Here is a 15,229-nt window from a genome sequence, read left to right as displayed (position 1 = left end):
TAAAATCACTCTACCAAAATAGTTCCGGCTTTGAGGACTTTTCCAAAAAAATTTCTATAAGGACGTAAGTATATCACAGGAATACCAATACAGCCTTTATCCAGGTACTTACTGTTGTTCCAGATTCAGCTAATTCTGCCTGAGAAAAACTTACTTATATTTCCTAAATAATGATCTAGGCCATCCTACAGTGCCCTACAGATCTGCCATGGGGGTTGCCCTAGAAGATCTTCAAAGGTTGCTTCCAAGCCAAGTAATTCTATGATGCCCCTGAAGACAAAAATAAACTGGTAGAAATCAAAGGAAGGAAAATATTTTGGCAAACCTTCTTCTTGAGGAGAGTAAGTATATGTGGATGTAGTGCTTAGAAGCATAAAAACTATTAAATTAATTTTAAAAACAAAGGCAACAGCATTCTAGTTGGCATTAAGAAACAGTACAACATTACAAACAGGGCAAAGAAGTCCTTTAAAAGAGAGTATGAGAACAAACCAAAAACAGCTTAGGCTATCAAACAAAAATTTAAAGAAGCTGTAAGTGTATGCAAAAAAACCCAGCAAGGACACCGGCACAGGGAGAAAGCCAACTGGCTATTTCCAGATGCCACAACTGACTGGATACAGCTTGAACCAGCAGGGTTTAACAGGCACTGGGGAAATATTTCACATCCTCTTCAGTAAAATCACCTTTGACTTAAGTATAGCAAAGGGGTTGTTCTAAGCAATAATAAACAGATAAAAATAACCCCATTCTGTTTGTTCTATTGAATAGGGGATTAAAATAACTGGCAAGGCTTTAAGTCATGAGCTAGAGGTGGATTCACCAGGTCACAATTGGAAAAGGAGAACTGCCAGTCCTTGATAAGCACAGCAATTACCATTCTTTTATATACAGAACTACTCTAAGGGAGTACAGCTTCCTTAAACAGCAATAACAGCATATCCTTTGATTTATACAGCAGTCCTGCAGCAATACAACCAACATCCTGTTTTCATCTTACAGTACAGCTGGGCACTTTGTCTACATGCTTTATTTATCAGAGTCCCCATAGCTGAGTGCCTTGTCATTATAAGAAACAGCACCCTTCAACATAGCAGCATTTTACCTTCCTGGTTCTTTCCTTACGAACATTCTTACATGGTACCTACCTGATCTACAGAGTACATAAATGTTTACTGTGAGTTTTGGCACAATGTGACTTAAGTTTATAAACGTTAACCAAATAAAGTAACACACTTCTCCCACTCAAGAAGTCATGTAAAAAACCACCCAAGAAAATTCAGACAAAAAGGGTTTTCTTACTTCCTGGATTCCAAAGGAAAGGACAAAAATATCTAAGCTGCCAGATCTCCTAAAGCCTGTAAAACACACAAATTCCTGATATCTGAAACCATCTCTAAATTCTTCCTGGATTTAGAAGTTTTCCCTGAATATAACACCAAACCTCTGTAAAATGCCTAAAAGAATATATGTCTAAAACATTTGATCAGACATAACACAGATTACTTATTAATTCTGTATCCTGTGTTATCACAACAGTCGGAATCCTGTCAGAAATGCAGTACTTTCCACATTCTTGCCCATGAAAGTAACCAGCCAAATAGCATTTTGAATGATTTACATGCTCATACTCTGTAACCATGCAGTAACTCATGTACATGCCATTCACATGTTGTCACACTTTAGAAATAGAAAGATCAAGAGTGCTTAACTCTTAACCACTTTATTTGTTCTAAAGTGTTAGAAGAAATTCTTGCTTATTGAATACATTAAACCACTAAAACTCATAAAATGAGGAAACTTTTGCTAGCTACATCTGTAACACATCCACATTTTTTATCCATTTATCCTCAAGAAAGTGGTACGCTGTGTGTCAGCACAATCTCAGTGGAAACAAAAAGACAATTACTAATACCAATACAGGGCAAACTTCTTATTTAGAAGTTAACGACACTGATTCAAGAGCAACAGAGAACCTTGGATTTGTCTGGTCAGAAAAAATCCTGTGGTAGGGGCAAAGAACAGGCAAAATTACTGCCAACACCATACAGCAGAAGAAGCCAAAGTGACAAGGATGCAGATCAGAATACCACCTTGACCAGAGTGTCCTTAGTGGCAGGAGCTAGGTGTGGGGCAAGTTGCAGAGAGTTTTTTTGCTAAAATCTCCAAAATTTGTCATGATTTCCCCACACTTAACTGCAGCAGATCAATACTTTACAGAATGTAAACTGAAGTTAAGAAGTGGAAAACCAGAGCAGTCAATGTGGATAAAAAGTTTATGAACAGCTATCTATACAGATCATAAAAGCAGAACAAGACGTAAACAAGGGAGCACTAAAACTCAGTTGCAAATCTATGAACTTTTCAAAAGTTCACCCTCACTCTGCAGAGTAAAACCCTCAGTGTCAGTTACTTAAAGCACATCGACCTCCCCCAAGTACCACATTTTCTCTCTCCCAGTAAGTACGGGTTGGGTTTTGAACGCCTCCCAAAGGAGGAAATCCCTGGAAAGAACTCTGGCTTCATATCAGAGAAGAGACTGAAATTGTGGCTAATGGCCATCCCACTGTTTTTTTGACACACATAAAATGACAATTATCAGAATATTTTAAATTTTTATTACATGGATACAAAGTCACTAGCATAATGCTGTTAGCTTAAAGCAGAAAGGCTCTCTTTGGATACAAAAATTGAAAGCTGACACTTCAAAAACATCCCAAACTACAATATCCTAAGATGAATACAGACAAAGAAAAGCCTTATCTAACATTAAAAACATAAAAAGGAACTACCCCAGATTTCCATGATTTGATTACCAGTAACCTATCACTGACTTCTTCTGACTGAAGAAGAGGACATGAAGTTGCAACAACCTGAATCCACCACCTCAACAGCAGCAGCAAACCTACTCAATTTAGAACAAGCAACACAAACTTCCTTCTACCTAGAGAGTCCCTAAGGGAGGGAGAGAGGTATGCAACCTCTGTTAATTATTCAGTGACTATCAAAACCCAAACAAACAAAAAAAAATGGGGGGAAGAGGAAGAATCTGAATCCATGTCCAGTGTCAGATCTTTGAAAGAATCAGACTTTCTCATAAAGAGTCACTTCTTTCTCACTGTCACTTAAATATTTAAGTGAAAATATTTGTTAATCGAAGTCACTGGTAAACACAATGATACACAATACTGGTACACAATACTGGCACACCTACAACAGTTTGAAAATGTGACTCCCATTTTTTGATGGATCTCATTTTCTCATCAGAATCCAAAAGTTTCTTAATGAGTTGAGTTAAATGACTGTTTACAATTGCAACTAATGCTATGCCATGTTTAGCTGTGCCCTTTTGTCTTTGATAAAGGATCACGTGGTCTTTTGCAGACAAGACATGAGATCTTTTGACCATGTTGAGCACATATTCACATGATACCACAAACTCACTCAAGGAAACAGTCAGTGTATGACTGAGATGTGAAATATGATGTGACAGGATGTGGGAAAGGCCTGTAAGTATAGACAGTTTTCCAGATCTCATTAGGCTTTTAAAATTATTTTTAAATGAAAGTTAAAACATTATAAAATACTTCTAAACTTGGAGCTTTTGTTTTCCTGTAACAGAAGAACTCTTTACACACTCAACTATTTTTCCTTTCTGAGAGTACATTATTGGCAAATTAACTGCACACTTCTCAATGAACCAGGGTAGAATTTTGCAAAGGCATTTCTACCTTAAGTTGTTAAAGCTCTTCCAAGTGGCTCTGACAAACATTTTTACAAAATAAACAATTCACTGGACACGTCATTTCCTACCATCCAACTCCACACCGTGAGCAGGAAGAGGCAGCATCAGCCTATCAGAGAATACACAGATTTCATTCAGGAAATGTGAAGGAATATCCAGCTGCTCTTCTCTAGTGGAGACAGAATGCAGGACAGCTGTCTCTTAAGAAGAGGGGCAGAGTGGTGACCAACACTACAGAGATCTTTCCACAAGACCACTCAGTCAGGGTACCAAATAATTTCAAAGACTCCATCTACACTAAACACGCATGAAATACTGCTTGACATAGTATAGGATAAAATCTCAGCATTTATGTTATGTGCCATTATTTCCAAACAGTCTCAATTTTAACATAAAATCTTATTCTGGATTAAATACTGGCAAGCAGTCTTCAAAAAAAAAAAATTCCTGTAAACCTGTTAGCTAGCAGGCTTTACATATTTTAACTACAAAATCCAGGAAAATGTTGGGGTAAGTAAAAGCAGGAAGAAAACCTAACAATAGGAGCCTATAAGTAGTATCTTAAAGAACATCATCAGAAAAAAAAAAAAAAAACCTGATTGATTTGAGTATTTCTAAAATGATCATAGTACCAAATCCCCTTTTTTTTTTCTAAAATAAATCATTATATACTTTCAAGGTTTAATTGTAAATTTAACATTTACAATTCATTGCGTTTCTCTCCTCCTTTATTAACTTAAGATTTATGGATAAAGATGCATTACAGCAGTGCATTTTGGGAGGAAGACTGGAAAGTTTGTAAGAATGTTTGGGCAGTGGAAATATGAGAACAGCCAAAGAAAGATGCTTAGAAATAAGACAGATTCCAACAGTTCAGACAGTGATGTCAGATCCTTATTACTTTTCCAAAATAAGCCTCTTCAGATTCTCTCTTATACCCTCACTATTGACAACCAGCTCTGAAGAAGTGCTTATAAAATGCTTTGGTTTTCCTCATCTTCTACATTTTCACCTTGCTTTTCTATGAAAGTGAAGAAGCATTGCATGATGTATTGAGAACATCTCAACAACACCTGCAAGGGGGGATTTTGTGCCCTGCGCTGCAAAAGAACCATCAAAATAAACCACAAAAATTATCTAGATTCCAAAATCCTCTGATCCCTGCACATATCACCCAGCAGAAAACCAGAGCCCTCTCCCTACTCCCAAAAAAACCCCAATCAACCACCAGGAAACAAGAGAGAAGCATTAAGAAACTGAAGGAGTAAAGACACATCTGACCCATTCATTTCTACAACAAATGTCCTGATAACCTATCATGCAGATGTGAAATTATATATACATATAGCAAATTCTGAGAAAGGACAGCACATAATACATGAATAAAATTACTACTAGTGGCCCAACAAAGTCATAGGTAAACTCTTAACTTACTTGAATAAGGAAAAAAAATCATCCTACTTTATGTCTCTAGCTATCACTGCCTGCCTTAAGACCTCAGCTTCAAGTCCTGCAATCTCCAAGGCATTACTCAACCAGAGATAAGCAAGCAGATGAGATCAGAAACTGCAAAGACAGTCAATGACTTCACTGTAAAGTGCCACATAAAAGGGCCTGGGAAACCCTTCTCCCCTTCAACAGTGTAGTGAAAATATTCTCCATGCCCATGTAAGTACAAGGGAATAAGATACACTGAGCTAGGTAAAACAGAATACACAATATTTAAACACAAAAGCACATTTACAAAAAGAAGAATTTATATTTTCAGAGTGAAGTCGGGGAAGAGGAATTAGATAAAGGCAGAATGGGAGCAGGGGGAAAAAAAGAAATAAAACTCCAACAAAACAACAAACATATGGAAAGATCAAGCTCCTTTTAAATCTGAAGATTTAAAAGAATGCACAAAGCCAGAATCCTAAAAGATCCACTCAACTTGCTGGGTTCTTACCCCTTCAAGCAAAAATTAAGTACATCTTTCTTTACTAGTAGCTGTAGAATTACAAACTTATTGAAGATTCAGCAAAAAGAAACTTTCTCCAAGCAGTGAGTACTTTAAAAACTGAATGAAGTAAATATAGCTTAAGAGGAGGGTGCCAAGGATGGAATTAGTGAGGCTGATTTGTAATGTGGGTGGAAGGAGAGGATCAAAATTGCAGGCAAGTGGAAGTAAGAGACCATGAATCAGAGACCAGCAGAGGATACAGAAGGGTTTGTGTCTGGAGACTTCAGAGGGTAAACGGAAAAAGCAGTAACTCTTCAGAAATTAAAGTTGGGAACCTAGGAACAGCTTTCAACATATAATGGTATCTATGTGGAGTTAAAGATTCTGAATTTAAAATTTTTTTTAAAAAATTTAAAAATTAAAGCCCAATTTTTTTGCATAGGTTGAATTTCTGATTTTACAAAGATGCCTGAAAATCATCAGAAATTCCACCTCTGGAAATTCCACCTATTACACTGTTGTCATCAACTAACACACACCTTGTTTGTCTTACTAACTAAAGAAGTAAAAAAACCATCCATCCATGCAAATAATTTCTATGTTCTCAAAGCCAGAATGGTTACATTTCTGATTCTGCACAACGTTAATTTTTAATGAGAAAGACAGAATGTTTAAGTCCATAGCTGCTAGTAGGGAAAGAAATACTTCATCTTTGCCTCAAAGGGTTACAACCCAGCATGACAAGTTGTAAACATTTGTTTTTTCAACTTTGTTACTAACAGATATTTTGGCTCCTTTTTTTTTTACTAGATCAGAGACAAAGCATTATTCCTCATAAAAAGTGCTTTCAACATTGCTGTCACAAGAACAGTTAAACAGTAGCCAGCCCAGTAGATTATCCTATACCTGCAATATTACGCCCAGTTGTTTTGTCAGCCTAGTTTGACAGTACAGAAGGACTGATCTAGGTTTTACAAAAGTCAAGAGCAATACAATGCTACTTAAACAAATGGCAAACTAGTGAATGACAAAAAAGCCACAAACCAAACTCAACACACCATATTCTTCCCTAATGCCCTTCAAATTACTTTAATACGTACACATAAAAGGTTTCGGGGCAATAGAAACACAAAGCTTCCATTGCTACCCTACTGATGGTCCTATTTCCTTGAACATTCTTATTTAACTCACTTAATTCAGCAAAGATCCCAGCACATCAATTGGGAACACCACGGAGGGGACACAGACGGACAAAAAACCCAAACAAAACATGGAACAGTCAAACTGAATGAAAAAAAATATTTGCAATTCATTTTGTGAAAAGAATAGAAGAAGCAGTTCCTCCAGAAAACTTTGTCAATGGGAAGTCTGTACTAAGGGGAGAGCTGAAAATGCTTATGCTCTTCCCACTACAAAACATTTAAAAGTTACCTGTCAAGCCCCGTGTATAGAAGAGCTTCAGTCTTTGGAAGAAAATCCATCTGAAGGTCTGACATTAAAGCAAGGTAAAATATCAAAAGGGAAAATTAATTCTCAACAGAAAACCAAGGCCCATAAAAAAAAAAAAAAAAGATTGTTAAATCAATATATCAATAACTCAGGAATATTAGAGTGAAAATTGATTTGATTTCAAAGAAAAATACACATTATTTCTAATGATGTTCTTTTGAGATAGGATGGTGTTCTCCTTGCTGGAGGTTTTTTGACTCTTTCTGTTGGAGGAAAATAAAAGCTCACAACATTTCTTATTTAACAGAGCAACTGTTTGCATTGTTTGGGAAAGAGAGGTTTGTTTGTCTATTATTAAATAAGATTCCAAACCAAGTAGCTCTATTTCCAGCAGAGAAATGAAAATCAAATAAACGTGCAGAAAGTATTTTTAAAACACAGCTAAGAAAGCTTCCAAGCTGTACTATTTCTTCAATGAGAACCTCTGTAGAGCTAAAGCTTGCAACAAAACCAGTGCTTTCTCACAGAAGAAAGATTAAGCACAGCTAAAAATATTCACATGCTCTATTTTCTTTAACTGAGAATAGTAATCCTGATAACCATACACAAGCAGCAGAGTTGACATTAATACAAGTTCCCAAGGGAAACATTCATAGATAGATTAGGGACTCATCCTTTAACCACTTATGGCACTCTGATCATTTACAACAACCAAACAAAGCACATGCTCCTTCTGAACTGGATAACCTCCTAGCAAATAAAAACAAATCCAGGAACCCTGAATTCTAAAAAAATTCCCATGGTATTCCATTTCTGCATTAAAAAAAAACATTTCTTAAGCCATGAAAAAAATGCAGTTTTATCCACCTGTCTATCCCATGAAGATTTTAACTCAGAACACATCTACTGGAACTCCAGTTAGTAAGTGTTTAAATTTACTTCATAAAGAGCTGCATGTTTAATTGTGGGACCTTAAGTCAGGAGAGAATTCAGGTGAAGTGTCAAGTTTTTAATTGGTTGCTACAGCTCAGAACAGCAGGGGTGGTTCTGAGCCCCCCTTGAGCCCTCCATTGTTGCACACTGCACAGTCAGAGTTTCCCTTCCATTGTGCTAAGGCTGGGCACAGCCACAGAACTCTACAGGAATCCAGGAGCCAACATCTCGGCTTCTTGTCATTCTCTAATGCCCTGACGTCAGCTCTGAGTGCTAGAGCTGTACACAGTGATACTCACAGCGAAGAGCAACTTTCTCAAACTCCAGGCAGCTATGTGAACTTAAGTTAGAGTACCAGGGCAGCTGCTGGGGAAGAAAGTGAGAGCCAGGTGAAAAGAAAAGAAAGTACACAATCAGATCTGGTTTAACTTGCAAGCAGCCATAAAAGAGAACACCTGGTATTCCTTGTATCCACTACATTAACACAGCAACTCATTATACTGACTTGTCAATTTCTACAAATAAAGAATAAATATTTAGTTGAGCATTCTAACCTTGTTACAGCTCCAAGGGCTGGCTGGATAATCTGGCATCTGCTGTTCCACAGTACGCATAAAACTACAACAGTGGCAGCTCGGAACAGCAGTCAGGCTAGAAAAACCAGCATGCTGAGAAATTTTTTTCCAAGCTACAGTCAAGATTGTCAGAAACAGCACTGCACTTTTTGGAGGGAGACCTATTTAAATGTTGCCAGATTACAGGAGTGATCTGGCATTTTTTTGTTCGTGACTTAAATATTCCTAGTGAATTACTATATCTGTCAGATGACAGGAGTTCCATAGAGACCTTCAGTTTCCTCTGGAATCTAGGGTTTTGGTCTCCTACAACGGACTCTTTTCTTCTTCCACCCAACACAGATGTGTCTACTCAAAACAAATAGTGATCTTCAGGTTTACATAAACACTGTGATCTCACTTAAAGTACATTAAAATAAAAAAATCCAGTAACAGTCGAAAGAAAAGAACCTATCCTAAGATAACACCAAAACCCAGCTTCCAGTCTCAAGCACTTTTTCCCCTCAAATGCTTTTGATACCTCACTATCTTGCTCCCACTTTTCTTTTTCACAGGATACCAACACACTTGGACAAAGCTTGGAAATAACTCTGCTGATCTCTATTTGTGTATTACCCTCCTACACATTTTTTCACCCTACTATCCACATGCCACCCCCTAATGTTTTTTTGATCTCATTCCCACAGCAACACACTCCAGCAGGGAACATTACCAGTAACTATTCCATAGGCACCCAGCTATGACTTCAGACTTGACAAAGTTTGAGTAAACAGCTTTTAAGTACAACATTCAGGTAACAGCACCAGTGTCGTTCCACTATTTGAGGTTGCCTTGCTTAAGGCAGATACATTAAGAAGAACAACATAATCACCCCAAGAAGAGTTATGTGTACATTTGGAACTCAGCTGGCAAATTGGCCCCAGGAATGATTAGCATTCAAGTGGCTCCTGATGGGCATCCACCCACAAAGGAGCTAACTACCTGCTTCAAACATCCAGCAAGCTCTACAGTCCCAAATTCTAAAAATTCTTTCCATTTTGGTATTGCTCATTTACTTGTTCTTCATCAGTGTCATCGGGGTGAGAAGAACATGTAAGTACTATCTTGAAGTCCTCGGTCTAAGAAATGAAGCACATCTAAGAAAGGACTACTTGTTAGACCCATAATGGCCTAACCTCTGATCCTAGACAGTGCTACCACTTAGTAGCACAAGCAAAAAAGGTCTGGCACTTACTGATAAACACGTGCATACAATATACAGAGCAATGGCAACAGCTAATTCATTGCAAAAGAAAAATGTAGTTTCACCCTTACTTAAATTTCACCAAACTGAGCAAATTCAGATGCATACCCAAGTCCCCACCCCCACTCTGCTGCTGTGGCTTGAGCATAGAATGCTTGCTTGAAGCTACTTGCTGTCCCTTCCCACACTCTGCAACAGGAAGGACTTTCATTTATACTTGAACAAACCTGTGGCTATGTTGTGAGCTGACTCAACCAAACACTTGAAAGAGAAGGAAGAGAGCTCAAATCAGTATTCCAAGCCTGACACCAGACATTTGCCAACACTGCGCCACAGCTGATATCTCCAAGAGACCCGTAATGTGATTGAAATGATTTGATAAAAACTCAGTTACATGCAAGTGAAAAGGTAAATTTCTTGGGTTTTCTGAAAACATCTCTCACTTCCTGAGACAGCCCTGGGAATCATGTGAAAAACACTTCTCTCCTGCTCTCCTTAAATTTTTCAAATACATCCACTAGGCCAAGCAACAGTGAATGGGAGCCTGAAGACACACAGAGAAGTGTTTCTGGCACTAAGGTAATCAAAGCTGTTTGGCCCTGCCCCTTTCCCCACACAACCACCTCTATCTCCTAAGCATGTTTTTGTCAAACACACAATGAAAATAACAAAAACAAAGGGGGTTTGCTTGGGTAAAGCAGGTCAAAAGCTGATATTTTGTATGCAAGCACATAGTTTTAAATATGATTTAAGGGAACAAATTAAATAATGCAATATTCTCAGAAACACTACAATTGAATTAAAGGTGGATCTCAACATGAATTCTAGTATTTCAAAAGATATTAATATTACATCTACCGAAATCCACATTTGCTCCAATATTCTAATGGCATATTAAGCCATAATACAGTTCTTCATGGTAAAATCCTGTGTCAACTACTGGCATCTACTTGTAATGTAAAAAAGTATCTGCTCCAGGGTACAGGATTGCTGCCCAGCAACAGCAGGAAAACTGCATTCAAAAGGTAGAATACAAATAAAAAAAGAAGTGGCTGTGGTTGGTAAGTATTAAATCACACATTTTCCTATCACTTCATAAAGCAAATTCAGCTCTGTGATGAACAGGAGCAGACTCTGTCAACTGGCCTGGCAGGAGCTCACTGCCATGAGTGCTGCTCAGATTCAGGCTAAGATAGATGAGCTATAAAACCACCTTCAAAGTAGGTCCAGCCAAGTTTCTCCTGCTAGGGGAAGAAACTATGTGTCATGGCCAGCCAGTTACTGGGCACACCTCCTATTCATCATATTCCAAAATATTCCAGCCAGTTGCTGGGCACACTCTCTATTCACCATATTATAAACAACAACGACAAAAAAATCCAACAGAGGCCATTTAAAAAAAAAAAATCTTTCCTTATTTACCTTGAATGTACAGAGAGAATAATATAGGCATGTTTCTCACCAAATTCAGACAAATATTGTTATCCACAACCGATTTTAATAAACAATTTTTCAATAGGAAAGCATAATCCTGCATGCAAAAAAAAAAAAAAAAAAAAAAAGAAAAAAGACAGGATCCTTTCCCAAAGCCTGTCTCCATAGATCTGATAACAAAATTCTATATTAAAGAGCCAGGAGTGATTAAATTATATAGGGGTTCCAAGCCTTAACAAACACCAGTGCTTGAAAATTCACAAAATACTACCTTCTTAGCAGTTAGCATAAACAAACTTTCTCAGCTGTTAAGAGTTACCAGCAATTACTCCACAGAACTTCAAGCAGTGATTTAAGAACACATTGGCTGGTAAACAGTTTTCAGCTGCAGATTAACAATACTTTCAACCTGGCAAGACAAGTTAACAAGAAGTTAATGCAGTGTATTACATCATTTGGTAATACATTTAAAGAAAAATGCTATTTCAACTGAAATTCTTCCCAGATTGCACAAATTTTCCTATCTCTCACATACGGAGAGGGAACCACAGTAACTGCATACTATTCAAAAATGTATCTGTGGACTACTTTCAGTAAAACTGGGAGTTGTCTTTTTTCTGGTATATCCACATTTTTTCCTCAAATCCAGCGACTTGGTGAGCAAATGATACCATCTTAAGGAAATAGTTAAGACTGTCAATAAAGAACTTCTGTAGCAAGAAAGTCACGGCAACTTGATTTTCTAAGTACCAAATGATATGTGAACAGCTGATAAAGGGCCTGAAAATCTCTCTGCAGAGCTAATGCAATGAGCACTATTGTTAGCTACATGTTTCTCAAAACTGAGAAATGGATGCTAACAGATGCTTGAAGACACATAAAGGGAACTTAGACATCAAGCAGCAGCCAAAATTCACTACAGGAAACAACTTTATGGCCGGCAACGGGTCTAGAGGAACTGTCAGAACAGCCAAAGTTTTAATTGTGTATTTTTGCTTGTTTTTAAATTCCTGTTCACAAGTAAAACTGAAGACATTCAAGACATACTGCTTTTGCCACCTTCTAACTTGGAATAAAGCACTATTATCCTACACCCAATCCTTCCAAACGTGCTTACGTACCCGGAGTCTCAAAAATGCAGTAATTATCTATAAGTTAATTATACATTCTACATTGATTAACAATATAAAATTCATTTCTTAATGGTTACATATAAATGTGGAACGGTGACAAGGCCTTAAGTGAATAAATACCCCTCCCTTTTTGAGTCTTCCATACAGCCATGACTTCAAACTGATTTGATTATTGCTGCAAATACTACAGTAAATTGCCATCATCTGCACCTGTTTACACTGTAGGCACTTGGTCAGAAATCCAAGTAATCCATTTTTGTAAACAGCATGGAAGCTTCACGAAAATGTTCACGTTAAAAAGTACACCCACCATGTATTCTGTCCATTCTATTTACAGATAACTTCAGCAGTCTTGCCAGTATTTTTATTCACTCTCTCTTTCCTACTGAAATCACTGAGTGAATTAATTTTCTTGAAACGTACCTGACTAGTTAAGGAAAAATCCTCCTCCTACTGATCTATAACTGAGGTAGTTTTATTTAAGATTTAAAAAACATGTTCTATAAAGTTGTATTTTCTGACATACTAAAAGCAAAATTAAAACAGAGGGCCCTAACATGTAAAAAGAAACAAGCCAGCCCTTTTACAACTGCCAACAGATGCTGCTTGTTTATTTTCTTTTCCCCAGCGTCGGCAGTTCCCAGAGCACCGAGGAGGGCACAGTCCTCCCACACCGCCACCACTCTCACCCAGAGAGCTGCAAGTTGGCTCCGCACACCTGAGGATGCTCCGACTGGCAAGCGTCGACCTGCAGGGATTTCCCAGAGGCGCCGATCCCGGCAGTGCCGTGCACCCAGCAGGTCCCGCGCCGGCAGCGCCACAGCCTGGCAGAGGCACCGGGACGGCGATGCCGGCGGGCGGGTCGCGGCTCGTCCCTGCGGGAATGCCCGCGGCGCGGGGCTGGCGCTGCAGCCGCTGCTCGGTCGGGCAGCGCCAAGGAGGGCTCGGGCGGCCCGACGGGCCCCCGCTGCCGTTTAACGGTCGCGCCGCTCCATCTGCCCGGGTCCCGCCCGGGGCTTCCGCCTCGGCCCCGCCGCGGGAGCCCCGGGAAGGGGCACGGGCAGCACCCCCGCCCCCAGCGCTGGGGAGCCGCCTCTCGCCGCTGGCTGCCTCCCAAGCGCCGCACCTCACAGCCGGACGCGCACGGCACCGGCCTCCCGACCCGAGCTGCCCCCTCGCTCTCACCTCACCTCACCTCACCCCACCCAGCCCTGCGCACGGCCCGGCACGGCCGGGCTCCCGCCGGCTGTCCCTCTGGAGCCGGGGGCGGCCGCGCTCCCACCCCCGCCCTCAGCTGTGCTTACCCGGAGGGTGGCAGGGCGGCCGCCGGCCGAGCGCCGCCGTCCATGCCGGCGGCCAAGGGAGCGCAGGGCGGGCGCAAGCCGGGGACCCGCCCGCACAACCTCGGCTCCCCGCCTCACCTGCTCGGGGCGGGCTGAGGAGGGCGGCTCTGCTCCGTGGCCCCTGGCGCCGCCTTACCCCCGAGCCCGGGCATTCCCCGCTGTTTGCAGCGGGGACACTAGGCGTCTGCTCGGGGTGGCGGCCGTGGTCACGGGCTGCGCCAGGCTCCTGCCGCTCCCGGAACCACACCTTGGGCGGAGGGGGAAAAAAACACAGAAGAAAAAAAAAAACAAAAACCAACCCAAACCCGAACTTGGCGGCGAGAAACTTGAACGGCGGAACCTTCCCCGCTCCGGCACGCGCGGAGACACAGAGACTCCCTGTTCCCGTTCCAGCGCCTCCTCCCGCCCCCACACACCCGGCTGTCCCTCCAGCTGCGGCTGGAGCGGGGACTCCGCTCGGCCCCGGCCGCGGGCTGTCAGCGGCCAGCGGGGGCAGGGCCGCTCCTCTCGGCTGGAATTTTCCTCTCCCCGAGCGAACCGTCCCGGCGGCCGCCTCGGGCTCAGCCCTTTCCCATTCCAGCCACCAGGGCGCGAGGCGAAATCCCCACAGGTGGGGAAAGCCAGGCGCGGAGCCCGGGGCCGGGATGCGGTCGGACCCCGCGGTGGGGTCCGGCACCCTCAGGAAAACCGTTCTGCCCGGCCATCGGGGCTGGGCCGCCCTGTGCCGCTGCCGAGCGCGCCGGGACGCGGCTGAGCCCCACCGTGTCACGGGTGACGAGCTCCCGGGGTCAGGGGTGATTTCAGCCTGATCTGCGTTTGCTCGCCGAGCATGACGGCACCTCAGCTTTTCTGTGCTGAGCAGATCGGGCACTAATGCGCTGCGTACCTGTGTCAGCACAGAGCGCCGTTCCTGCTCTGCCGTGGGACCAGATGATATTGCACAGTACATACAACTCTTTATACAGGTAATATTTTGCCCAGTGCTTAACAAAGTTGAAAAATAGCCAACGTCAAAGCATTTATACCTTTCTTCTCCATAGGAAGAAAGTAAAACGTTGCATCCAATTATAAAGTCCTTTTTTTGACTAATTCTAAGATTATGTATCTGGAAAAAATTAATATCATTGACCATTCGATGTTAATATTTATAATACTTGATGTTAATATTCTTCATAGCTAGTATAATACTGTGTGTAGCATTATACAGCTACTGTACTTTAATAACATTTTGCTTCTCCCTGTATATGCCCTCTCATCTGCATTGTGCTTCTTCAATAAAGATTTTTTTTCTGCTTTTTCACAGGAGACTAAGCCTGAAGCCACCTGTTTCGAGAGACCCTAGAAGTTGTTCACACCCTGAATAACCACATGCCATTATCAGGCACACCTCATTAATCTGTGTATGTTTCTTAAACCAAAAACTTAATCACTG

The 15,229-nt window shown here is 41.1% G+C and overlaps 1 protein-coding gene across 1 annotated transcript in view; it reads right to left on the bottom strand.

Moving 5' to 3' along the window:
- The window catches only part of COBLL1 (cordon-bleu WH2 repeat protein like 1), a gene marked incomplete at its 5' end in the record, with an annotated part of 79,884 nt that extends 66,082 nt beyond the window's left edge, over positions 1 to 13,802 (bottom strand). The window contains one exon of the mRNA XM_082285407.1: positions 13,759 to 13,802. Coding sequence (XP_082141533.1) covers positions 13,759 to 13,802 — 44 coding nt within the window. The remainder of the gene's footprint in view (positions 1 to 13,758) is intronic.
- Positions 13,803 to 15,229: the final 1,427 nt, after the last annotated feature.

Source organism: Coloeus monedula, assembly GCF_965178545.1.
Source record: "Coloeus monedula genome assembly, chromosome: 7".
NCBI lineage: Eukaryota > Metazoa > Chordata > Aves > Passeriformes > Corvidae > Coloeus > Coloeus monedula.
Note: the sequence above shows the minus strand (reverse complement) of the source record. Positions and strands in the feature narration are given on the sequence as shown.